The sequence below is a fragment of the Podarcis tiliguerta genome (genome assembly GCF_965153285.1).
Source record: "Podarcis tiliguerta genome assembly, chromosome: 7".
NCBI classification, from domain to species: domain Eukaryota; kingdom Metazoa; phylum Chordata; class Lepidosauria; order Squamata; family Lacertidae; genus Podarcis; species Podarcis tiliguerta.
The window spans coordinates 43645713-43671369 of record NC_139540.1 but is presented as its reverse complement, the minus strand read 5'-3'; the positions used below and the strand labels follow the sequence as shown (position 1 = coordinate 43671369).

The 25657-nt window shown below is 42.2% G+C and overlaps 3 protein-coding genes across 30 annotated transcripts in view; 2 read left to right on the top strand and 1 right to left on the bottom strand.

Annotated features, from left to right (window-relative positions):
- Positions 1-25657, top strand: part of RIOK3 (RIO kinase 3) — a 910199-nt gene that overhangs the window by 577173 nt on the left and 307369 nt on the right. The window lies entirely within an intron of this gene.
- Positions 1-25657, bottom strand: part of ZNF521 (zinc finger protein 521) — a 283936-nt gene that overhangs the window by 1803 nt on the left and 256476 nt on the right. The window lies entirely within an intron of this gene.
- Positions 1-25657, top strand: part of LOC310682651 (uncharacterized protein) — a 142927-nt gene that overhangs the window by 111996 nt on the left and 5274 nt on the right. The window contains exon 6 of one of the 8 annotated variants that reach the window (XM_083451698.1): positions 23622-24732. The exons of 5 other annotated variants lie outside the window; for them this stretch is intronic. In XM_083451698.1, the coding sequence (XP_083307824.1) occupies positions 23622-23650 (29 nt within the window). In that variant the 3' untranslated portion in view covers positions 23651-24732. Of the gene's footprint in view, positions 1-441; positions 1141-7914; positions 8813-23621; positions 24733-25657 lie in introns of those variants that run through there. 2 more of the 8 variants (XM_083451697.1, XM_083451699.1) reach the window with 2 other exon arrangements.

The window sequence follows — 25657 nt, the reverse complement described above, 5'->3', positions numbered from 1 at the left end:
AATAGGATTTCTCACCCTCTCCTCCCTCAACTTCCTCTAGAGGGTTGGGGGAACCCCCAGAATAGATTTAGGGTGTATGTGTGCAGCATGTGGGGAGGATAGTTTTACTGTGAGAGTGGATCTTATTCCCCATGTGCATATACCCAATGTATCATAAGGCTGAATTTCACCCATGTTTAGGACTGAGTTGCACAGTGTACTAGTCGCTACAATACCTCAACAAGGGCTCTGCCTGCTGACTAACAATCTAAAAGGTTAAAAAGCAGAAAAGCAAACCCAAGACACTTTGATTTCATGCATAGCATTTCCCACATCAGTCGACATGTATCAAAATGCTGTAAAACAATGACAGATAAGAAGATCTGCAAATAGTGGCTATTATGACCAATAACGCCTGTCATTAAACTGAATATAACTAAGAGATTAGTTTTACTGATTTAGTGTGACAGAAATGTGCTTATTACGGTAATGTCTGAAATGTGTTCAAATCCATGTGACCAAGACAACACCAGAGTATGTGTTTCCATATGCCTGATGATATCCTATTAATCCCCTCACATCTCACATCGTTTGGTGCTCCCTACGATGCAGGTAGGTCCAGATGACTCAAACAATCAAGTTATAATCTTCTTAAAGGCAATGTGAGGAACAACCATGTTTAGTATCTGAAATACTTTAGTAGAATTTTCTCTGAAGCATAAATGTATAATGCTGTACTGAATGAATTTGCATGCTTGAACATGTTCTAGGTAAAACTGGATTTTTGAGGGATGCAAAATTGAACAAAAACCTGAAACCTGCCCCTGCATTAGGCTTATTTCCCCACCACCACCTACCTGTTCCCAGACCCATTATATTGCCACTTTGGTGTATATTTAGGCCTTTTTTCTTTTTCACTGTACGATCCTGGCCAATTGGGAATCACAGGTCACGGCACCGTGGGGCCCATCAGATTTCACTACTTGACAATGTTAATGTTGGTAAATAACTTCCTTGGATTGCCCTCACTCTGAATGGGATGGAATGAGGTGATGGGACTGTACTGCCCAAGCAACAGGGCAGACTTTGTTTGTTGCATTGCATTGATGGCAAAACTGAGCAGCAAGAGTCTCACCATAAGGTAGGTTTATGTATCCTTCAAAAGTACCGTATTTTTCGCACCATAGGACGCACTTTTCCCCCTTCAAAAATGAAGGGGAAATGTGTGTGCGTCCTATGGAGCGAAGACGCCATAGCCCCGCGACCCTCGCCCGGCTGGAGAGGTGACGCGCGGCTATGGAAGGAGCCTCTATAGCCGCCCGTCACCTCTCCAGCCAGGAGAGTGCGCGCGGGGCTAAAGCAGCCCCCCGCGACCCTCTCCTGGCTGGAGAGGTGACGGGCGGCTATAGCAGGAACCTCTCCAGCCGGGAGAGCGCGCACGGGGCTAAAGAAGCACCCCGTGACCCTCTCCTGGCTGGAGAGGTGACGCGCAGCTATGGCAGGAGCCTCTTTAGCTGCGAGAGCGTCTGTGGGGCTAAAGAAGCCATAGCCGCGCCACCCTCTCCCAGCTGGAGAAGTGACGTGCGACTATGGCAGCAGCCTCTCCGCTGCGCCTTTCCACTGCTGTCTGACCTGCTCTTTGGGGCTGGTGGTGGGCTTCCCCCTGCCAACCCCATAGAGCAGGTTGAAAGGAACCTGAAGCCTGAAGAGCAAGAGGGGTCGGTGTTCACCGACACCTCTCGCTCTCCAGGCTTCCAAGGTAGCCGCCTGAACGCACCTTAAACAGCACCTTGTTTTAGAGCGGGAAAACAAGAGGGGGGAAATTCTCCCTCTCTCTGCGCAGCGCCTCCTGCCGCTTCGCTGAAGGGGCACTGGGCAGAGAGGGGGAGATTTTTTTTTTCTTGTTCTCCCCCCTCTAAAACAAGGTGCGTCCTATTGTCCGGTGCGTCCTTTGGTGCGAAAAATACGGTATATTAACAAGCTGGAACATGTACAGAGGAGGGTGGTCAAGGGTCTGGAAACAAAGCCTTATGGGCAATGCTTCCTCTTCATCCTGGAACAAAGTGACAAATGGGGTGCCTTCTGTCCAGGGCCCCTTAATGTTCAGTGCTTTTATAAAGACTTGGATGCAGGAATTGAGGGGATGCTCATGCAATTTGCAGGTGGCTCTAAACTGGGAGTGGCAGCCAATGCCACAGAAGATGGAATCAGTATTCAATATGACCTTAACAGCTTGAAGATCTGGGCCCAAACTAATAAAATGAATTTTAATAGGGACACTTAGGCAAGAGGAACCTGCTGCACAAATATAAGATGTTGGGCACCTGGCTTAACAGTAATATATGTGAAAAGGATCTAGGGGTCTTAGTAGACCACAAGAAAGGTGATTCCCAATAAACATCAAGAAGAAATTTCTGATGGTTAAGAGCTGTTCAACAGTGGAACATACTACCATGAGAGGTAGGGGACTTTCCTTCCTTGAAGGTTTTTAAGCAGAGGTTGGATGGCCATGATGCTTTAGTTGAGATTCCTGCATTGCAGGGCATTGGACTGGATGTCTGATCAGCACTCAAAAGGGGAAGGGGTGTGACATAGGGGTAGATCATCTGCTTTGCATGCACAAGGTCCCAGGCTCAATCCCTGGCACCTCCCAGTCAGGCTGGGCACACACCCTATCTGAAATCCTGGAAGGCTACTGCCAGTCACTGTAGACAATATTGAGCAAAATGGGTTTATGGCCCGACTTGGTATAAAGCACCCTCTGATGTTCCAAATCACAATTATTTTTCATTTAAAAAAAAGAGCATGGAGGCATTAATGTGGAAGATATAAAAGAAACCATGGGATTACTCTCTGCTGAGCCCTGCTGTGGTGCTCCATAGCCAATATGGCCTGCTGCACAACAAGATTCTCAAGAGAACATGGAGACAGAAACTCAGAGAGAAGCAACAGCAAGAAAAATTGCTAATTAAGCAAAGACACAAACATGTACCTTGAGCAGCCTCCCTAAATACTTGAGACTACAAGGATGTGCAACCTCTTTGCATTTTTTTAGAGCATCAATGGACTAGAAAGAAATACCTGCCTAGGGAGAAAGGCTGTTTTTGAGTATAGTGCAGATATAACATTTATGAGACAAAAAGGTGAAAGATGGGAGGAAAGAGGTAAGGGAAGGAGAAAAATTCTTGAATCCCACAGAGAGCTACATTATATTCTGCCATAAACAAAACAAAAAAACAAAAAAGTTGTCTACTGGAGACACCATGTATAAGCGACTGAAAATTGCAACCATTAATCCCAGTTATGAACTGCTGGAGGTTTTGGTTTAAGGGTGTTTTTTTATATAAAGAAGGTTGTGTTTAAAAATTTAGGACAAAATTTTCCTCTATTATCCACCCAGCAGATCTGAGCTCTGATATCCTCCTCATTCCGTGTGCTCTGGACTCCCACTTCCATGACAATAGGAGCTAACTCAAGTGGGGAAATCGAAAGATGGAGCTCCTGTTGACATGAACATGGGAGTTTTCGGTGCACAGGGAGAACCAATATTAGAGTTAAGAGCTTCTGTGTAACTCTGAGAATGGAATTTGCCCTTTACAGGACATACAGTATATTTGAGGCAGATGTTTTTTAAAATTGATCTTCTGGAAAGCATGCAGTACTAAGTAATTTCATTCTCCTTCCCATATTGCCACTCTATTATTATTGCCCATGTTGCCACTCTAAGGCACCCTGAGTGATGCGTGTGCATTAAAAGGGCAAAGCAAAAATTCTCATCTAAATAAAGATATAAAATTCAGCAAATTTTTGAAATCTCAATCCTATTACCTCAGTATTTATATATCTGCGTTGTATATTGCTGAGAAAGTTTGATACTGGGAGCTCTTTCAGCTTTTTTGTAGATTTTGTCAGTTTGAAGAAGTAAACTGGATTAGAATTTATATTCTTTTCCAGGATCGGAATTGATGTCTTTTGTGCTTTGTCGTTTGTCACACACACACACACACACAGACACACACGTAATCTTGCTTTGCAAAAGCATGCTGTATGCAGAAATTGAGGTGCAATGACAAAAACACAATAATAGAAAGTTAGGGTTTTGTTTTTGTTTTCAATTATTTCCTAACAACAAAAATGAAGCCATAGAGTTCAAGGATCCTTGCATTCCACGGAACAATGTGAAGTCAGCATATGTCACATGCCAAAGATTCTAAAATACTAGCTTTCCAAGGGCACTTGCTCTGTGATATCAGTGGAACTTAACATTCATATGATCATCTATTCAACCCTTTAGGTTTCAGAAACTGATGTTAAATCCACAATTGGCAGCTTGGTGCTTTGAACACTTGGGCTGTGTCCATTTCAGTGAACTTGGGAAACGCTCTTGTGTTTTGTCACTGAGTTCCACAGCTTTCACTGCAGCAGTGAAAAAGCAGGGTCCCCCCCCCCCCAGCAACTGTTTGAAGTCTCCTCTCCACCCTGTTGTATTTACCTGAACTAAATTCTTACAGAAAGCAATCTGAGAAAGAGAAACAGAGTGCCAGGAAAAAAAAATCTACCGTGAAAAAATCTCCCCCTGATTCCAATACCCCATTAGAATCCCAAACGTGAAGTGCTGTTGCATTCAATTTAAATGAGACATTTCAAAGCTGAATGAAATGAATGCAATTGTTTCTGAAAAGCAGATTACAAATAAAGAAATAGAAAGATTAAATGGGGACATTATTGTTCAACAGATGGTGTCAGAATCACAGCAGCATGTTTTTCTCTTTCCTTAATTCAAGAAAGTAATCAATCATCACTGATTAACTAATTATGGTATACTAACATTTTAAAATTGATGGGAAATCTACATTTAAAAACTAAGCCCCGTTCCTGCTTTCTCCCCCTTTTCTGTAAGCCCACGGCATTCCAATACAGTTTCAGGTTGTAAAACAGATTTCTACATTACTAACCTTTAAGCACCACTTTTTTTAAAAAAAGCACACACACACACACACACACCAAAAGCAATTGGTTTCCAACAGGCTGGATAATAAGTCTTTTGACCTGCATTCTTCTCTGACCCATTAAGGTCACCTCTGTGCTCGGGCATATAGCTGACTTAGGAAATGCCTCCAAGTCCTGCATTTCATCTCCTGCCCACTCAAAATAAAGCTTTCTTTAAATGTGTCTGTACAGGTCCCAAAAGACCAGGGAGGCATCCCTGTAGTGGGCAATGGAGGGACAGAAGCTTCTGCCTTTATTAATGAATGCAGACCATTATGAGTCTGGCTGGCTCCTGCGCTGTTCCCAGAAGCATATACTGTACGTGACTTAAAATGCTAGAATATTGACACAAAGCGAGCCAGGCAACCCTAAGGAAAATTACTCCTTGGATATAATGTAGGCTCGTAACAGCTATTAGAGTACAAAATAAAACCCTCCGGGATCAAACTGACATATACAGCATTCTACCTACTCCTCAAACATTAGAAGAATTTCTTTGTGAAGGCATTCTCAAGGACAGCATTAAACTGACTTTTGTAGCAATCTGCAACAGCTTTTTGGCTTACAGCTTTTAGTACTAAATCTCTAGTTTGAATCAATATAAGTACTATATCCTCCACATTAATCAATACATTTGGTTCAATACACATTCTATTAAATTATACTTTCTAATCAAGGTTTTCTGCTTCTCTCCCCCCCCCCCAATCCATTGCTCCCTTCTTCCAAACCTCTTACTGATAGCTTTCAGTTTGTCCTCGGAAAATGGCAGGATACTTGGCGGGGGTGGGAGAGACAGAGATGAAGTAAAAATGGGCAAACCCAGCATACCCCAAATTACAAGCCCTAATGGCAAGCAGGTGGCTTGATTTCAATAAGATTTCCAGAACTTCCAATCCTAGCTTTCAGGATTGATGATATAGCTCCTGCAAAACTGGACAAAGAAATGTTCAAGAACACAAAGAAGGAGATGCACCAAGCAAGGGAGAGGGGAAGGTTTCAATTTTTATTTTGGTTAAATAAAAAATGACTAAAGGAGAGGGGCAAAACTCAATAGTGAAGGCAAATGAGTTAAAAAAAACACAGTCAGAGAGGAATTCAGTTATGGTAACATGCAGCTCCCTTTGAAAAAGCTCAGATGGTTCAGAATATGCTAACTGGAACCGGCTATGTGAGTGCTTTTATCTGGCTTCCTGTCCATTTCTGGGCCCACTACAGAGTGTTTGACCTTCAAGTCTCCTCATGGCTTGCAACCGTGCACCTGAAGGGCTCAGTTGGTAGAGCATGACACTCTTAATCTCAGGGTCATGGATTCTAGCCTCACATTGGGCTAAAGATTCCTGCATTGCATCTGGTCCCCCACTGCAGGACCAGATGGCCCTTGTGGTCCCTTCCAACTCTATGATTCCTGTTTAAGGAAGTTTTTAATGTGTGACATTTTAATATATTTTAAATCTTTGTTGGAAGCCGCACAGAGTGGCTGCGGAAACCCAGCCAGATGGGGGCGGGGTACAAATTATTATTATTATTATTATTATTATTATTATTATTATTATTATTGTCTATGACTGCTTCTTTTCACATGCATCTACCTACACCTTGAGAACATCGGCCGATGCCTTCTATTGGGCAATCCATCAAGCGAGGGGCAAAGCGCCGCTGCTGTTGAAAGGGCCTCTTCAGTGGTGGCACCCTGCCTGAGGAAGTACTCCTCAGAAGGGTTCACCTGGTGTCTATTCTAATGTATTTTCGGTGCCAGGCAGATGTATTTTTATTTCCCCAGGACTTTTAAATCTTTTAATGCCTGCTGTTAGCTCTTAAATCTATTTTTAGCACTGATGTTTTATTCTCTGCCCTGTTCTTGATTTTCACTTCAGGTTGTTTTAGCGCTTCATCACATTTTATTGAATAAATCCATTTTATTGTTGTAGCTTTTAATTTTTTTTTACTGTGTTAGCTGCCCCGGGAATGTATATTATAGGGTGATCTGCAAAAGTGAAAAATAAAATAAAAACAGAAGAGAAGCAAATGGGAAATGATCACCTTCCATGGTGAATATCAGCTAGATGGAGAAGAATGATAGTCAAGTTCGCCTTGGCTAAAAAGCTCTACAAAGCTGACAATAGTTTTTGGGACCTGCTTGGGGTGGTATTGGGGGCTTAGGATCCTGTAAAATCATGGCCTCACCTCAAATGCCCCAGAAACACCTCATTTCAGCTCCCACCAGTGGTGGCACATTGCTGGCAGGGCACCTACGCACATGGAGCTTTCTGTGGGCATACCACACCATATTACCATACTGTGTCCCACGCAGTGTAAGTGCCATTCTACCAATGACCCTCTGACTCCATCAGCCAAGTAGTATGTATGCTGCTCCCTAAAGCTTGTCAGTCAACTGAATGCAGCATAAGACAACTTTACAAAACCAGGGGGAGGGGAAGAATCTTGGTTATGAATGGCCATTATATATCATATCACAAAACTGTTTGAATAAAAGTTGGGTTGCTCCTCCAAGGTGCCTGGATATGAGATTACCTGAGAACCTTAAGTAAGCCTCTCTGAGCTCCTCATAAGATCAGTGGGGCATAGGTAGAATTAAACAAATATTTGGAGAAGAGGATCTTGGCTCTAAGGAGTGCCAGGGAGATATTTAGATTTGTGAGATAGAAGTTATGATGTAAAAGGGGCCAGTATAGAATTTAAATCTATATAGGACAGAATTCTCAATCATGGAACTACGGCGTGTCAAGGCGTCAAGCTACATTGCTAAATGATCTAGTGGAAACGTAGCCTTATAAAGTAGAGCAGTTAAATGCCAGAACATGAAATGCTGTTGCATTCTGTGGGCAATGCCTACCATTTATTTGTATGTTTTTCTCCGTATAAGAAACTCTGCACTTTTATGTTTTTGGATTGGAACAGAGATTTCTCTCTCCTCCCCACCCCCAGTTTACAATGAACCTGAAAAGAAACTGCTGAATTTTCTTTTGGCATTTAACACCATTCTACACAACACTCTCCGGACAGCACTATATCACTATCACAGAGAAAGGTGAGAGAGCATAGCAAAAGTCAAGGCGAGAAACGGAAAGAAAATGAGGGCAGAAACCAACTTTTCCTTCCTCTATCTTTCAGATTTATTTTTTGGAGAATAATTAACTGGAATGTTCAAAATTAATTGATCTTTACTAATCTCTTCTCAGTATTCGTAACTGGAAGGAAGGGAGTGCTTTTGGTTCACTCATCCCAAACTAGACTCTGTCACTAGCAAAAGACTGTGTCAACTGTGATAAAAATCAACACCATTACATATTTAAAGACCTGCAAGTAGGTTTGGACTGAACATAGTTTTGTTACCTTTAATACTTCTGTGTAAGGGAGGAGCTCCTGCAGTGAGTAGGAGCTTTTTTGCTCTGATGTTGCCATGCCTACCTGCCTTCCCAATTCCCAGCAAGGGAGCAAAGAGAGGGTAAGTGGACAACAGCAGCATTGTGAAAGCAAAGAATTTGCCACTCAAGAGTACCAGAGCTATACTTGAGCTCTGGCATATACAATCATTTATGCCTAGGTCTCTAGTCCGATCTATTCATACAGCTGAATGAGGCAGTCAGGTGGACTGCACTGCTTCAAGACTAGAGTTGAAGACATCATTTTTGAACGCTTCCCTCCATTAAAAATTTCCTGCAAACAGTAAAATCAACACAGCAGGAAAAGGCTGGGTTAGAAACTCTCTTTCTGATTAAAAGAACAAAAACAGCAGGATTTTTTATAGTTTTTAAAACATAGGTGAACTTTCGAAAGTTCCCACATTGGCAGTAGCAGAGTCCATTCAACTGTCTCAATATTCTTCTAACTGTATAGGCCCAGCCTTGGATTTATTCACATAGCCTAGGCCTTGCAGATCAGAAGGTTGGCGGTTCGAATCCCCACGACAGGGTGAGCTCCCGTTGCTCCTGCCCACCTAGTAGTTCAAAAGCACCTCAAAGTGCAAATAGATAAATAGGTACCGCTCTGGCAGGAAGGTAAACGGCGTTTCTGTGCGCTGCTCTGGTTCACCAGAAGCGGCTTAGTCCTGCTGGCCACATGACCCGGAAGCTGTATGCCGGCTCCCTCGGCCAATAAAACGAGATGAGCGCCGCAACCCCAGATTCAGTCACAACTGGACCTAATGGTCAGGGGTCCCTTTACCTTTACCTTATACTGGCCACATTAGCCCTATTGGGGCATGCTGCTCATGTGTAAAGGCTACACATTACATGGAGATGGCTGTGCTAAGCTCTGTCCCCACTCTGCTGTGTCTGTCACTCTTCAGAAGTTGAAGGTTGAAATCTGTAGCAAAGAACCTCTTCTATTCATTGAGGTGGCACTGTGTGCCTTCTTCCCAATCACAATCACACTCCCTTCAGTCTTCTAACTGTATGGAAGAGGTGCAATTTACATGCCGCTCTGCCCAACTAAGGCAGAGGCAGGCGGGAGGGTGGCTCACCCAAGTTGAACAATATGCAGCCCCAGGCTGTCCACAAGCTGGGGAAGGTCTCGAGATGGAAAAATCTGATAAATGTACATAGGCCATCTACATGTGCTGGAACACTGAGTGTGAGAGCAGGGCATGGCTAACATATATAGCACTGTTGTCTCTTTCCAGGGAACCTAACCCAAATCAAGTGGAAACTAATGCCTGAACAAGGCTTACAATTTGTGGGAAATCATACAGCTTGTCCAGTTCAGACAACATGGTTGGACTGTGATGTCTGAATTGGGTCCACATGGGAAGTTTTATCCTAAAATGAGTCAGGGCTCTGATGGGCACAGGACACTTTCTAACCTTGATAGAGCACAGCCTTGGTAAAATTAAGAGGTGGGAAGCTGGCAGGCTAGGCAGTGCCCTCTTGCTCAAACTTCCTGCACACATGTTGCTTTTGTTAGGCACAAAGTGCCTATGTTAAGCCCGGCCAGTTTGAAAAGAAAACAGAAGCCAGAGGAGGATATCGCCACATTTCTACGCCACAGCAGTTCCAGTACAGGAGAGCAACAAGAGACAGAAGGCTTCAATAGGCGAGACCATCTAATCAAATATTCAGGGATTAAGTCAGTGCATTATGGACAGATGTGTTCATGTGCCAGTTGTTTCTCTGCTTTAATTTTTTTTTTTTTGCCTTGTAATGTTTAATTTATCATGCTGGTGCTTTTTAAACTAGAACATCTGTAAACAAGCTTAAGTACGACCTCTCTCATTTTATATCCATGCACTGTGCTCCTTCTTCGTGCCTTAATTGTAGATACCTTCAAGACAAATCAATCTGCAGCAGGGAAAGAATGAAAAAGCAAAGGAACCTGACAAGCTGTAAGGTGTTTCTCCTTTACGGCACATGCATTCCCTGCTTGCTCAGTTCTGACTTGGGGAACACAACCCATGGTATGCGCATACTACTTCTTTATAGGTCAAAGCCAATTAAACAAATTACTACTAAATATTTAACAGCTCTGTTTAGTAATTAGTGGCAAATAATGGCAGCTTAAATTGATAATCACGCAGATGTTTTTAAAACTAAGCCAGCTATAAAGTTATTTGTATCTACTTAACAAGCTTTGTGCCTCTAAATGTGGCAATAAATAGTTAATTTCTAAGAATTCAATTCACCAAACTTTCATTTTTTCCCATTTAAAGAAAGGATAACATCTAGCTAACAGGATCAGCACATTCTCTTAACTAAGCCATTGCTAGCGTCTCCTGTTATATCTTCTGTAATTTTTAATTACAGTCAACAGGACAGCTGGATTGTTGCATTCATCTTACTATGCCTTACATACACCCTCCTGTTAAATTCCACCTACCCACCATCTATTAGCACTTGGATTTCTTGCAAATTACCCAGCCCTTCATTTCCTCCCATCAATCCCTCTCTACTGATATCTCTGCCATCTCTGAGCAGTAGAAGCAAGTGAGCCAAGACAATGCAAGGAAGAGAGAACCCTCTCATTGTGTTCCTGCAGAGAAAGTGGTTTCATAATGTCACAGACACTATGAAATAATTGGTTGGAAATAATTATGAGGCTGCAGAAGGCAAATCTGTCTGGTCAGGCTTCTGACATTCCCAAGTGATGGATACTGTCAGAAGCAAGCCAGCAGTGAACCATACTGTGCAAGTTGGAGTTAACTCTTTAACAGCAAAAACACGATTAGCACAGACCTGGCAGAGTATCAGGCCTAACAAGCACAGCAACTCATCTCCGGTAGGTCTTGCCCCCCATGAAGCAGTTGCTGAGATTGAAGCTCCCACCTCATAGCTGCCTAAGTCTCCTCCTCTCCAGGGTTCCCCCCAAGCAATCAGAGACTGCGCCTCTGTGCCTGCCTTTGCTTCTCCCACTTCATGTCTCTTCTGTGAGATTGGGGGTGGGGCTTGTCACAGCAAGAGGGAGAGACACCCATGACTCTTCACCAGCCTGACTCATTTCTGCCTCTTTGTGGCTCTCATCCAAGCTTTCTGCTTCCACTTCTGCCTCTGATTCTGGACAGCTCTCTGCCACAGACTCTACAAGCTCACTAAGCCTTGTTACCTCTTCAGCTTCTGACATCTCTTCTTCCCCATCTTCTCCCTGTGGCCACTCATCATTGTCCCACCATCACTCCCTGGGGTCTGAGCCTTCTTCCCTTGGTGGTTCCCCATCTGGTTTCTCCCATCATTCCTCTGCGACCAACCAGTCCATATCTCCAATCAGCCTCAACTAATTTGGCCAACAGTCAGGAATGGGGGAGTTGTCGTCCAAAATATTTGGAGGGCACCAGGTTGGAGAAAGCTGTTCTAAACAATGGTCCATCTATTTATAAATACAAATGATGAGACATTTACATTTTTTTCCTGAAGGTCAAGAATTCAGGATGCACTGTAAAAAACCACAAACTTCCAAAACACAAACACAGAAGAGAAAAATTGGAATGAGTTTTCTGTGACATGTTATAAAAGACAATAACATTTTATGTCCTTATTGTGGATCTTGGCTGTAAACTTGTAGTGTCCTCATTCTCTGCTGCCTTGCCCCTGGTGTAATCACTTACACTTGTGCAAAGTGAGTGGAAAATGCTACCAAAGCAGAGTACTGGAGTTTTATAGCTACTCTGTTCAACAGTGGCTGACTGCTCCAGGGGCAAAAGTAATAGAAAATTGTGCACGGAAATTTTCTGATTTTTTGTGGAAACCGCTATTACCATATCCCCTCCACTGTTATCAGTCAGCATCTTTCTTCCTCTTGAGAGTTGTTCCAGTCTCCTAAAAATAATTGATATCTCTGGCGTATGGAAGCTTATGTTCAGAATGTCCAAGACTCTCATTGCTACAACACCAGAGCAGTTCACAATCTATAGTGTTTCCAGCTTTACAATGCACTGTGCTATTACAATGTTATCGCTTCATAGAAGGAAATAGTGCAGAAATGCAGTTTCCTACATAAAGTATCCACTGACTCAGACTGATCTGATAGTTCAGGAGTTAATCAGTTATGGACGATCAGGACAATTGCTCCCCACAATATTAAAGTATAGCGCTGTAAGTCAAGGCCTGATTATAGAGCATATTGCCGTAAATTTATTAAATAGCATTAGTTCCCCTCATACGCAAAGGTGCATTGTCTATAATAGAAAGTTGCTTAAAGAGGAAAGTAACGGGAAGATGGAAGAAATCAAATGGTGGAAATAGGAGATGTGCTTGAAATGAAAGTGCTTCAAAAGCTGACTACAAATACACCCACATTAATGAGTGTTTATACACTCACATTAAATATACAAAAAAGGTAGATCCAATTCCATCACACATGCAATCACTGAGTCATAGGAAACCAAATACAAAATCATGTGTTGATAACAGAAAAATCCAGGTAAAACTGTTTATATGCTTTATAAACAATACTTTATTCAGAATAGATTCAATTTCAGCTTGGGAATAAATTGTTGGTAAAGCATTAGACTCTTAATCTCAGGGCTGTGAGTTCATGCCCCACATTGGGCAAAATATTCCTGCATTGCGGGGGGTTGGACTAAATGACTCTTGTGGTTCCTTGCAATTCTTTAGGCACTTGTGAACATTGGTTTTGGTTTTCCTACAATGTGTGGAGTGGGAGTTGTTATCTACACACCTGTTCACTATCTTAATATACTCACAAATAAGTGGAGATAATTGGACCTATTTTAACTTTTTATTTAAAAAACAATTCTGAAAGTTTTGGTACAATAGACATGTTTGAGAGTGTTGGGAAGTCTGCTACATAAAACCTGCATTATTAAGGATGGGCTCTTTCAATTTACTGATTGTATTTAAATGGAAATTCATGAATAAAGCTTTGCCAGAACTGGATAAGCAGACAAAGTTCCTCAACTCATTTATATACTTTGACTGTGTTTTAGGACAGAGCAATGAAATTGAGTTCATGCATAAATTCACTTTGATTTTTCTGTTACCAACCCAATATTTTGTATTCTGTCTCCTATGTCTCTATTATTGTATGTATGAATGGACTTGGTTCTATATTGTTCTTCTTGTTATCAATACAATTGCTCTTGTGCTTGTAAGCACATGACATCTCCCCCGTTTCAGGTAACTTTCCCCACCATTACAATTTTCCAGTTACTTCATCATTTTTACAATCTTAGGCTTTCTATTTAAGACAATCAACTTTTGACTATGTTGTCTTGCTCATCTCCATTTATTTTCTACTCTGCCAAACTCATTTGCTAGTGGTCATCTCAGTCCCTTTCTCCACTTCTTTCTCTGCACTTCCTGTTTCACATGCATTCATTAGTGACCTCTTCTCTTGTCCTTTGGGCAGGTGTTCCTCTCTCCCACTCGCTTCCATCTTAAGATGCTGAGAACAGGGTGGCCATTGGTTGTTTGTCTTATAAATCGAAATACTGTGTGGTTTACTACTACTTTTTAGACCCCCTGAAATTAATGGACCTAACTTAATCCTCCTCCTTAATTTGAATGGGTCTATTCTGAGTTAAACCCATCTGATTACCACCCACTGATGTTGAATGTCTGTCCCTGTTTCTTTCTTCTATCCCATGTTGCGGCAATTACCTTTAAATAAGGAAAACCTTGGCTCAAAGTGAAAAGAACTCAGTGTAAGGCTAGCTGCACCATGTCTGTGTGGCATTAAGTCACCAGAAACTCATCGACTTCACCTGTCCCACCACACGTTGCAAAAAACCCCCAGATCTGTGTTGTGGAGCTCTGATGGAACGACTGTACTATATATCTCATGTTCCTATGTAACATGCAATCAAAGCTACTGCATTAGATGAGGCAGGAACGCTTCCATCTAATTAAAGCAACTCTTTAAAGTGAAACATTGTCTTGATCCTAGAATAAAGGCAGAATCTTGTCTATCAGAAGGCGATTCATCATCCTACCGCACGCTTACACCATTTGAAAAAGCAAGCTATAAACAAGCAGACACAGTAATGCTGCTACGCATAAAGGGGCAGCCAACAGGAGGCCTCCTTTCTAATCAGTACTCAAAGGAATCTGTCATAGTGAAGTGGCACTTACTCTAATTTAAAGCTCTTATGGTTACTTTACCTTTGCAAAATGTATAAACTAATAACTTTGCTAAACTGCCTTGGCATTCAAAATATATAAACAACAAAAGCACAACAGCAAAGACTTGAGCTTAAAAGGCAGGAGGGAGAGAGCAGCTTTGCCAGCATGGAAAGAAAACATGGGATTCGAGGTTGTGTTATGCTTGAAGTTCCCCCAGTTCAAAAACATCTCCACGACAGATCCTCCATGTCAGCAAGATCTCTGCTGTCACACCATCACGTGCCAACTCCTATTGCTGCTGCAATTTCTGTTTCGCTTCTTGAAAAACTACCTGTAGCTCAGTTATCAAGTCATATTTGCCATACAGAATGTACCAACGAGAAGCTTCTAATATGTGCTGGATTCTAACCTTTCCCATAATGCAAACATGTTCGTGCTGCTTGCAGTCCTCTGTAACATTTGCTTGTAACTTCATGAGCCCGGCATATTTATTATGTACAGCAGCCATTCTCAAATGTCAGCATGCACAATACGTTTGCTAAAATGTGAAATGGCATATACCTATGTTCCATGTTTGTATGCTTGTCTACATTTGCCTTTTTATCCTGAACCACTTTGGCAGGGTAGCTTTATTTATTTAGGCATTTATGACTCACCCTTCTGGGGCAAATGCACTACCCAGGGTGGCTTACAACATTTTAAAAAAAGAAATCATGAAACATGAAAAGAAAATCAAGAATAGTTATAGTACAGAGTGCATAGGATTGGAGCCTGAAAGTCACCTTTCAGTATTTGTCATCCGATGGCATGAAAGTAATGTCAGAAGCCCCAGGCCACATGGGAGAGAATGCCCACTGAAACTTCTTCCTCATACACACCAGGGTCACCCATTCTGAAAACTGGGGTGTGTGTGTTTGGGAAAGGTACCATTAAAAACTGAGAAGGTGCAATAGGTGGCATTTTAGAAAAGCAGCAATCTTTTTCTTGGGAGGTAACTCACCAAACATCCTTTTCCTTCCCAGAGAAAGGAAAACATGGCAAGGGTTCTTGAGTAAGCACTCTTGTGATATCACCTACCAGCAGGACTAGTCCCATTCCTTGTCTTACGCCGACTTGAATGTTTGCAATCCTTACAAACTAGCGCAATGCTGCCAAGGTAATTAAAATGATTCACTAGCAACTTGACTGTCTCAGATCAAACTAGTTATATTTCACACTATGTACAGAGGGTGTGGGTGTGTGTTGCTGGGTAAAAAGCACTGAGGGGACTTCTTGCCTTAAAGGACAACATCTACCAGGGGTTAACAGGACTACCAACTCATCAAAGGCTTGCATCTATACATGCAATCCTGCTTCCCCCTTCTCTAGCACCCTAATGCAAACATAATTAAATTTGCCGTTGGATTTAATCCATTTTTGTACTACTTCATAATAACCTAAACAGGGATTAAATTTATTCTGCTGCTCTGACTGATTGTGGGGAGGTGGTGGGGGAAAGACTTGAGGCAGGAGGCCAAAGTCCAAACTGTATGTAACATTAGTGTTTAAGCAAGTCAGTGGAACCCGGCCATTTTTATCTGGAGAGACTGGGGAGTAGTCCGGTGGCCCCCGTCTGGAATATGCTCCCAGTCTGGATCAGAACCCTGTGCTAGTTTTTATAAGGGATGAAAATGGGCCCCTTCTAGCTGTTTATTGTCCACGAAAGTGCTATTTACTTCCTGTGGCTTGGCCATGACTTACTGGAAGTGGTCTTGCATGCGGACAGGTAAGATAAAAGAGGGGAGGCCGGAGAGCAGCTGTACATAGACTTGAAATAGGGAAGGAGGCCAGTGGATGCAAGAGAGAAGGCTGCCTATGTTCAATGGTGCTGTGGCAAGTGATGAGGCAACATCCTGAACAATATTGTACAAAAGGGGTAGCAGATTTCATTACACTCCCCTCTCAGCTCATTATGGAAAGTCTTGCCCACCCCTAGGCCACATATTCAGGGGAAGTAGGTCAGCTTATACTACATCAAAACTCACAACCATTTTAAAGCTGCTCTGTATAGTGTCTTATTTTAGACAAAACAAGTTTGTACTGAGTATGAGAAGACTGCATTGTATTCATCTGCGAATGTGATATTCTACTTTTCATGCTATTGTAAAGCAGCTAAAATTCAAAAAAAATACACCTTCCCACATAAATAGAGCAAAATGAAAACTGACTTTAAGCATAAAATCAGTTGCATATGTATATACCGAGCAGCAGAAAAGTTTGCCATCTCTTTGTAGACAAGACTACTTTGTAGACATTTTTTTTTTAAAATCAAAGCATTTGCTCTGTTAAAAACCATTTTAGGGCAATAGTGTGAGTTACAATGCTGTTTGTAGCAGAACGCACATCACTTTATGCTGACCTGACAGTACATTCCTTCAAACCCACTTTGGGAACATAATAAAAAAGCCAAATTTGCAAGACTGTACAAAACTTTTGCTGTTAGTAACGTATATATCACACAAATTACAGCAGGCTGCGCATTCATAATGTTTTGTACTGATCCTAGTAAGTCAGTCTTTATTTTGAAATGTAAAGCCAGCAAAGTAAATCGGTGAGAATTATTTTCCTCATAAAACATAATTAATTCTACTGATAGGTTATAATTCAAGGAAGAAGAAAATGATTCTGCATGTGTGAGGGGAAATGGCACAGAAACACAAAATGCCATTTTCATCCGATTCCATTCATAGTGGGATCCTATTCATCACACAGCATTTAGCCCATACAGGAATATTTTCCTGAAGGTATGGTGTAAATCTAGTTCCTTGGTAACTGACAACTAAAGTCACACAGTCTTGAAAGGCTGAACCTCCAAACTGGGCTGAATCTCAGTGATTTGTCCTCATTTAATTTTTCTTCATCTGTATCTGCATTTGCCCCATTTTTAACTGTTTAAACATTATTAGATCTTAAGCAATTCAATGTTTTTAAATATTATTTCACCTGTCAAGAAACAATCCAGGCATGTCATACCCTTTTGGCTTTTTGTTCTTGTTTACCAGGCATGGTGTTTGTTGAACTCGCCTCCAGATCATTCTATACCAGATGTACAGTTAGAGGAAAAGTCACTCTTCTATCTCAAAACACTTGTGTGATCTGAAGCTTAGTGCCTTGTCAGTCCTGTTCCTTCCCTCTGAAGACCCTGCTTTGGGGCGGCTGGGGGGTCGATTTAGAAATGAGACGATTTTTCTACACAGCTTCAGAAAAGAGATTCTGATCTGACTAGTTGATCTGCACACTCTAGGACAGAGCATTAATTTTGCACAGGGTGACGAGGCACACCAAAAGCAGTGCATGAGGTTCATACAGTGGGTGACTACGATTGCTTGGGAATTTTTATTTCCCAAGGGAAGCAAGATAGCAAAATATCTGGGACTGACCCTGGATGCTCAGACCTGGCCCCTGGGGCATTTCCAGCTACTCTGATGCACAGACAGTAAATTTAAGAACAGTGCACTGAGTTTATGTTAGAGGTCTTGCTGCATTTTGACCCAGGTTAATTCATTCTTCAGAGGCTATAAAACAGAATCTTGAATTGACACCACTTCTCCCCTTCTCTCCCACTCCCATCCCCAATTTTGGCCCCTGTAGCTTTCTTAAAGCAGTAGTGAGTGGGGTGGCCCCTCCCCCCCTGTAATTTGTCGTTTGGCCCTCAGAGTCAGTGACAGAGTAAGAATTAGGAGGAAGTTCCAGGCATTCTGTCTAGCGTTAAATCCACACACTGCCTCTCAATGAATACATTGAAGTAATCCTCAGAATTCCATCTGTACACTGCTTCCCCACACAAAATAGATTACTACTTGTCATCTTTCATAATCTCCCCTACTTGTTTTACCTTCTTCCACCCTCTCTCTCCAACTATACATATTATAAATGCTTGAAAGGTTACGTAGTACTTGTTTTCTCATTGCTGAGATGAGAGAGAGAGAGAGAGAGAGAGAGAGAGAGAGAGAGAGACTGTTTTGTAGGCATTCCTATGAAGCATCCTCTCTGTGTGTGCATGTGCTGGAAGACAAGCCCAATGAAACGAAGGGAGGGAGATGCTGAACAACACCGCACAAAGTTGCCGACTGTTCGGCTACAAGCCAGAAAATGAATCCAATTTTTCATTCTGTCATTATAAATATTTCAGTGCAAATGGTACTGATTTTCTGCAACTGTGGTTAAGCAGACGGCCTCTGAGTGAATATTTTTTTTAAAAAAAAATAAAACAGAAAGGAAAAAAAATAAAGAGTGAAAAATAAAAAGAGGAATACAGGAAAAAGAAATTAGCGTAGGCAACCAATTAATTCCTTCCCTTAAATGTACAAGACTCTGGGAGAAATTGTACAATGATGTAGCACATGACTCAAAGAAGGATGGGAAAAAAAACATTTACCCTGCTCTTCTTCTGACAGTTTCTCATAAAATATCTGCAGTCCATCTATCTTTTAGTACTCCAGGCTCCTCTGGAGAGCAGAAAATAGTAGTTTAAAGCTCACTTCTGTGCCAGTCTGCAGGAGATTGCTTTCCACAGGACCCCTGCTGATGGAGGCCTAGGGGAAGAGGCCCAGGAGTTATTCAATCAGCCCAAGACTCTGGGGCGGCTGGGGGTCCTTTGAGGGCTGATTATAAAGCTGCCCTCCTGTTGCCTGCCTCAGAACAGAACGAAATGAGCAGCCTCTTGCTGAGCAGATTCTGCAAGAAGGAATTTCACCTGTCATGGAGTTTGTCAGAATTTCAGGATTTATCTTGGTGCAAAATTAATAAAATACCAAGAAGGATTTCAACCTGACTACTCAGCCATGTCATCTCAAAGTGATCTTTCACCTAAGAAAACCTAGACACTGAGCTTCTCAAGTCATTTTTGCCCTACTTTATTATTATATTTTTTTTAAAAAAACCATGGAACTTTTGTATGATGCTTCACTCACCATACGGTGCTTTTAAAGATAATAATAAAAAAGCCCAGGCTTTTTATATAGAGCTATACTTGCGCTAACTCCAGTCAATGCCTGCAGTGTGATATACGGTATTCATGTAATAGAATGGGAGATGGGAAGTCATGCCGTAGTTTCCGGACTCTCACTCTTTCTCTGTGTAACCAAGCTGGAAGATCTCCTGAAAGCTTCCCCTTTGTTTAATCAATTTTACTCATGTTCTGAAATGGCAGAATAGCAAAAGGGAAGGTGGATAAGCTTGCTGCTTCTTAAAAAAACAACACCCACGTAGCACTGGCTGAGTGCTCCAGTGACCCGGGGGACTGCCCAGCTGAGAACATTAACATGATTTTATTTTGAAAAGCCCTTCCTCAGAGGAAAACAAGGAGTTAAAAAAATGGCATAGGCCATGTTGGAGAGGTTTATCACCAGTGACATCATACACACTATCCAATGGACGCTGAGATTCCTGCATGGCCATATTTACACACAGTGCTCCAAATGTCCTAGGAAGCTGGGGGGTGGGGGGTGGGGTGGAAATCAATGTCTTGCAGTCTGAGTGCTAGCAAAATGAACCATTCCCAAAACAGAAAAGCTTCCTTAAGGGAAGGTATTTCGATCCTGTGCAACAAATTCATAGTTTTCTATCTTTTGTGGTATAAAGCAACGCAGAGAGTATGCAAAGACGCTTCCAGTGGTGAGAAAAGAGAACTTCATCATAGTTACACAGCCTACCAATGTTCTGGGAGAAAGCCTAGGTAGTTGCTAATGTTGAACATTTCACCTGACATTTGTGGATACTAAACCTCAGTGAAAAAAAAGCTCTGAAAGATTATAAACACGCACAAACACAAAAGGTCATTTTTGCAATTCACAACACACTGAGCCTCTTATGATATCACATCTGTTAAAGTTATTCACAGGCAACTGAGGTCTAGATTTGATTTATGTTCTAAAGTTGTGTTAACAACAAACTGCATCGACACACACTGTGAAGTCCATAAATATATTATTGTTGCATTGCTACTATCTGTATAACTATATCTTTCCATCTTATTTGTAGTCATTAGAACCCAGGGCAGCAGCAAGGGGTCATGGTAATAAGAGTGCCATCCTAAATCTCTGTGGTCCAATTCTGACCCTCCTATTGTGTACTCCAGGCTCTTGTCACAGCTCAGTTCTCTTCAGACAGCCCTTTCACCCAATAAAAAATCTTCATATGGGGTCTATTTTAGAAACGACACTGTTTGCTTATATTTTCTGGTCATGTGATTCCTATGCCTTGGGAAACGTGGAGGCAATTAACTCTCTGACTCTGAGAGGGCTGCCTCAGTTCAGAGAGGAAATAAGCATGAGGGAAGCGAAAAATAGTTGCAGGCACAAATTAGGCAATGGGTGGGTAAATACTGTTCAGTTTGTTACATTTCAGGCAAATGTGGGATGCAAATGCTTCAAGAAATAAAAGGTCAGTGTGCCAACAAATCAGCAGAAGATCCAGAAAACTGACAAAAGCCATTTAGTTCATCACTTTTCCCATACAGAAATTCCATCAGGAAAGCAAAGCAAATTAGAGACTCCAAAGTCCTTTAAAAAGAGGCAGACACCCATCAGTATAGTGTTTTCAAAAACGGGGCCTATAATAAATCTCTCTTCTGGCTCTTTTCCATTTAGACGACAATTTAACATTAATACACACCATCCAGCCACTTCTACCAGGCAGAAGTACTTTGACAGTTTTAACACCAAGAGATCTCGCGGCAAAGAGAGCTGGCGAAGGCACGCAAGTGAATGCACAGATGGTGGGAGGGGACGCAGGGTGCTCTCAGCAGGCTACAGTAGAGATGCATTAACTCCACAGAGGGATAAGGACTTCCCACCAGTACAGTCATGAATTATAACTGAGCATGGGAGCGAGTTCTTACTGCCTGTCGCACAGCAAATATAGTGTTCCATTTTCCTGCACAATCACCTTTCACCTTGACAAACTCAAAGCAAAGCAAAATGCACTGCTAATATTTAATGGTACAGCATTTCTCTACATGGTATGGTATATATCTGCAGGAAGACACACACAGACAGAGCGAGAAACTACCATTCAAAGACTGATATGCACCCTATGTTTTGCTGATGTGTTTAGTAGAATAAATACATTACAAAACTAGGAAAGCAGCGGGGGGTGGGAGGAGCTGCCTTTTGAAGCTGTACATTGAAGTATTGTGTGAAGATGATATTTTGTGCCCTCAGGGCCAGTGCAAGATATTTTTCTTCCTGAGGGTGGAGCAGCAAACAGCGTCTCCCCCTCACTCTTGCCAAGTACCCTCTGTGAACCGTCCTGAGACCTCCAGATATACGGCGGTATATAAATTCAACAACAACAACAACTCTAAAGTGCAAATTGTTTTGGCTTCTGAAGCAGAAAACGCCACAAACACTTCTGTCCCTCCTTTGAGGGAAAATACAGTGACAATTAACTAAATAGCTAATAATTTTCTCTCATGACACTCAAAATCAGCTACCTGGGGCAATTGTCTCACTCTGCCTAATGGAAGAGCCGGCCTAAATTTTTCATGTAGCAGAAATAAATTACCTGTATGCACCGCCCAGAAAAGATCCGGAGGTAAATACAACTTACTTAGGAAAATACTTTCAAATATGCAGAGGGATCTAGAGTAAAAAGCCATGGGTTGATCAAAAGCTAACTCACAAAACAAATTCTAAATAAAACCTGAAACCCTATCCTAAGACAAGCCTTACGTAGCTAGCCCTGTTGCCCTTCTATACTGACGGGACAGTGGAAACTGTTAGAGAAAAACATATAACACAGAACCAGTGCTGAATCCCATTGTCATGCTAAACTATGCCAATGGACAGGGCTCCATGCCACTATGGAGACTTCACTGAAGTGGAACGATTATTAAGCAACGCCACATTGTGGAAAGTGTGCCCAACCCTCAGCTCTGAGTTGGACTATTTTAAAAGCCAACACAGATCAGCAATGACAGGAAGGCATTAAACCATGTAAACCACGTGAAACTTGACCAGCAGGGCGAGCAAGACTCTGCCATGTATACTAAACTAAAGTTTGATTCTTTTAAAGAAGAAAGCCAGGGCATAAATTTAACTCATATGTAAATGATTAAGGCTGCTATTCTATCTCCTTTTACCAGGAGGTAAGTCTCATTGAGCTCAACGGCTTTCTTTTATGTAGACTTGTACAGGATTGCACCATAAGTATGGAATTTAGCAGAAGAGAGGAAAGGCAATGGTCAGGAATCAGCTGTGCCACAGAGTCCTTTGTTTGGGTTATTTTACACGTTAATCAGTCTTAAAGCAGCAAATAAAATGCTCTGAGAATAAAGTCACGCCAAGCCTACTTTATAGAATTTCTGGAACATGCTCCTTCATGAAATACTTGCCATACTGTTACAAAATGATTGTATTTACATTTTTTTAAAAAAAAGTTTCTGTACATCTCATCCCAAGAGAGAGCCATCCACTGCCAAATTGTATTGCCCTCAGTGCAGTCATCAATGGAAAAGATTTGTTGTTGTAGGCAGTTTAAGAATTCCACCACTTTTAAAGGGGGCGTTTATCCTGCCTTTCACTTTCGTTTAAAGCTTCAGTGTTCCCTGTTCTAAATGACAGCACCGCAAGCACTGCTTTTAAGCGCGATTCATCTTGCCTACCACATCTCAGCTTTTTACACAGAGCACCACTCTCTCTCCAACAATGGAGTCTTACTCCTTCATAGCTCCAGGGCAGAGACTGTTACTAGCTGTAGACTTGCCGCCAAATATCACAATAAAGGATACAAATGTGAATTCCTCTTAAAATACAGGTTTGGCTCTGGAAAATATCTTGCTCTAGCATACCCTGTCAATAGCAAACAATAGATCTTTCAAGATACACAGCAGCCTTTCTGTGTCTGAAACAGTCATATAAAACAATGCATCACAGCATCCCCCACCCTGTTTAGATTAAGGGTTGATTGTGATTAGATTCAGATTTATGCTTCTCCTATTCTAAGCCTCATGTTTTCTGTTTACTCTTGGTTTGCTAATGATGCTTCATAATCCTTATAAAACGCATACCCAAAGAAGGCTGCCTTGGCAAAATATTTGATGGTATAGGAAAACTGTCACTAATAATTATCCCCATTTTACAGACAGAAAGCAGAAGCGGAGTTTGTCATGACAGCAGCAATTCCAGAATGGGGATTTATGGATACATCATGCTGCCATTTACTGCAGGAAGCACCTTGCTATGATTTCATCTGCTGGTGTCCAGGCGACTGCAGTTTTTCCTGGCTAAGAGGTGAAATCTCTATCTCCACAGTAAGGACAGGACAGCACGGCACCTCTTTCAGCTGTAGGTCAAAATGCCCCTGGGAGCACTTCACAACAGAATGAACATCCTGCTTCTTCTGACTCATATCATAAATGAAAAGGGGGGGAAAGGACACAAAGAGAATGAAAGAAGTCAAAGAAATCTCTTAACATAAAGAATAAGAAACTATAGAATATAGTGGTACCTCAGGTTAAGAACTTAATTCGTTCTGAAGGTCCGTTCTAACCTTGAAACTGTTCTTAACCTGAGGTACTACTTTAGCTAATAGGGCCTCCCGCTGCCGCCACGCGATTTCCATTCTCATCCTGAAGCAAAGTTCTTAACTCGAGGTACTATTTCTGGGAGTCTGTAACCTGAAGTGCCTGTAACCTGAAGTACCACTGTAGACCGATCAAAACAATGAAAAGAAAAACTGAATCAGTTTTTCAAAGGCGGGGAGCCCAAATAAATGTCATAGGTGGCTTGGTCAAGCTATTCTCCTATCTATAATATATACTGACGAATTGCCACCCCCTTGGTCCAGAGCAAGCCATTTTGCTATCTCAGCAAGATGGGGCCTGCCTCTGCTGTACCCCTCAGCACCAGAGGCCTCTACCTATTGTAGACCAGTAGTAGCTAATAGGAAGCCTTCCAGATGCTTGAGGACTACAACTCCCACCACCCCCAGGCAGCACAACCAACGTAAGGGATGATGGGAGTTGTAGTCCAACAACATCTGGAGGGCAGCATGTTGGCTGTTCTTGCTATAGACACTGCAGATGAGCCAAATAACAGGGCTTTCTCAAAATATCCAGCCAGTAGTTGCTGGCAACAGGAGCTCCAGCAGCAGGGCAATCACCAGCAAAAGGTGCCCATTTTCTGGAGGGCTCGTGGTGGTTGCTCGTGGAGGTGGCAACAGGGAGCTTCTTCTGATGCCCCTTTCAAGCTGCTGCCTTAGACAAGTGGCTCAGTGTACCAGAGGCATCAGAAATAGATGCTGGAGTTACCCAGGAAGGATGCGCTGCTGCTAGAGCAGCGGTGTCCACAGTGGCCTCTGACCGCTGCCGAAGATATTGAGCGCTAGCTTTCCCATAGGACAACAGGAACACCACCACAACACTGGCTTCTGATGTTAATAGTGAATGTTATTCCCCAGGTTTGGTGTTCTTTAGTCTGGGAGCAAAAATGGAGAACTTATTATGCCTAGAGAACAGTTGTGTGTAGACTGCAAGACTATCGATTCTGCCTCAACCTGCTTCCCTCATGGAGCAACCAAAGAGGAACCAGAGCTGGGGTCTAATGGTACACTGGTGCTGTTCATAGTCAGCACCATAAATCCAACTGACAGCTTCTAGCCAGCACCACCGCTGCTGCCACCGTGCCCATAAAAATGGAATTCTTGGGGACTTGTAGCTTTTTTTTACACGTGCACACCAGCACCAAACAAACCTTTTGAATGTCTGCCCCTGTTGCTGACAATCAAGTCAAGAGATAGTGAACAAGTTCCAATGTTGCCAGGACACAGCCCTCTGTCCCATAAAAGAAAGACATCTTGTTGGGCTGCTGCCTGACACAGCACTACCATTGCTTTTGAGCTCCAGAGTGACACATTATTTTCTGCTTGCTGAAATGTACATGCTGTTGAAGGGGTTCTGTTTAGCTTATTGGAGATAACAGAGAGTGGCAGGAGGTGTCAAGTCTACATTCTCCCTGATAGTGATCGCTCTGGCTATCTTTCCAGCATTCCAAGTCCTAGGCACATGTGGAAGGCACCTAAGAACTCATGAAGGACAAAGCGAAAAAAGTTATTGAGACCCATTAAAGCCCTCCCTTTAAACAGTATCACTAGAGCAAAACCAACTTTGGGAATGAAAA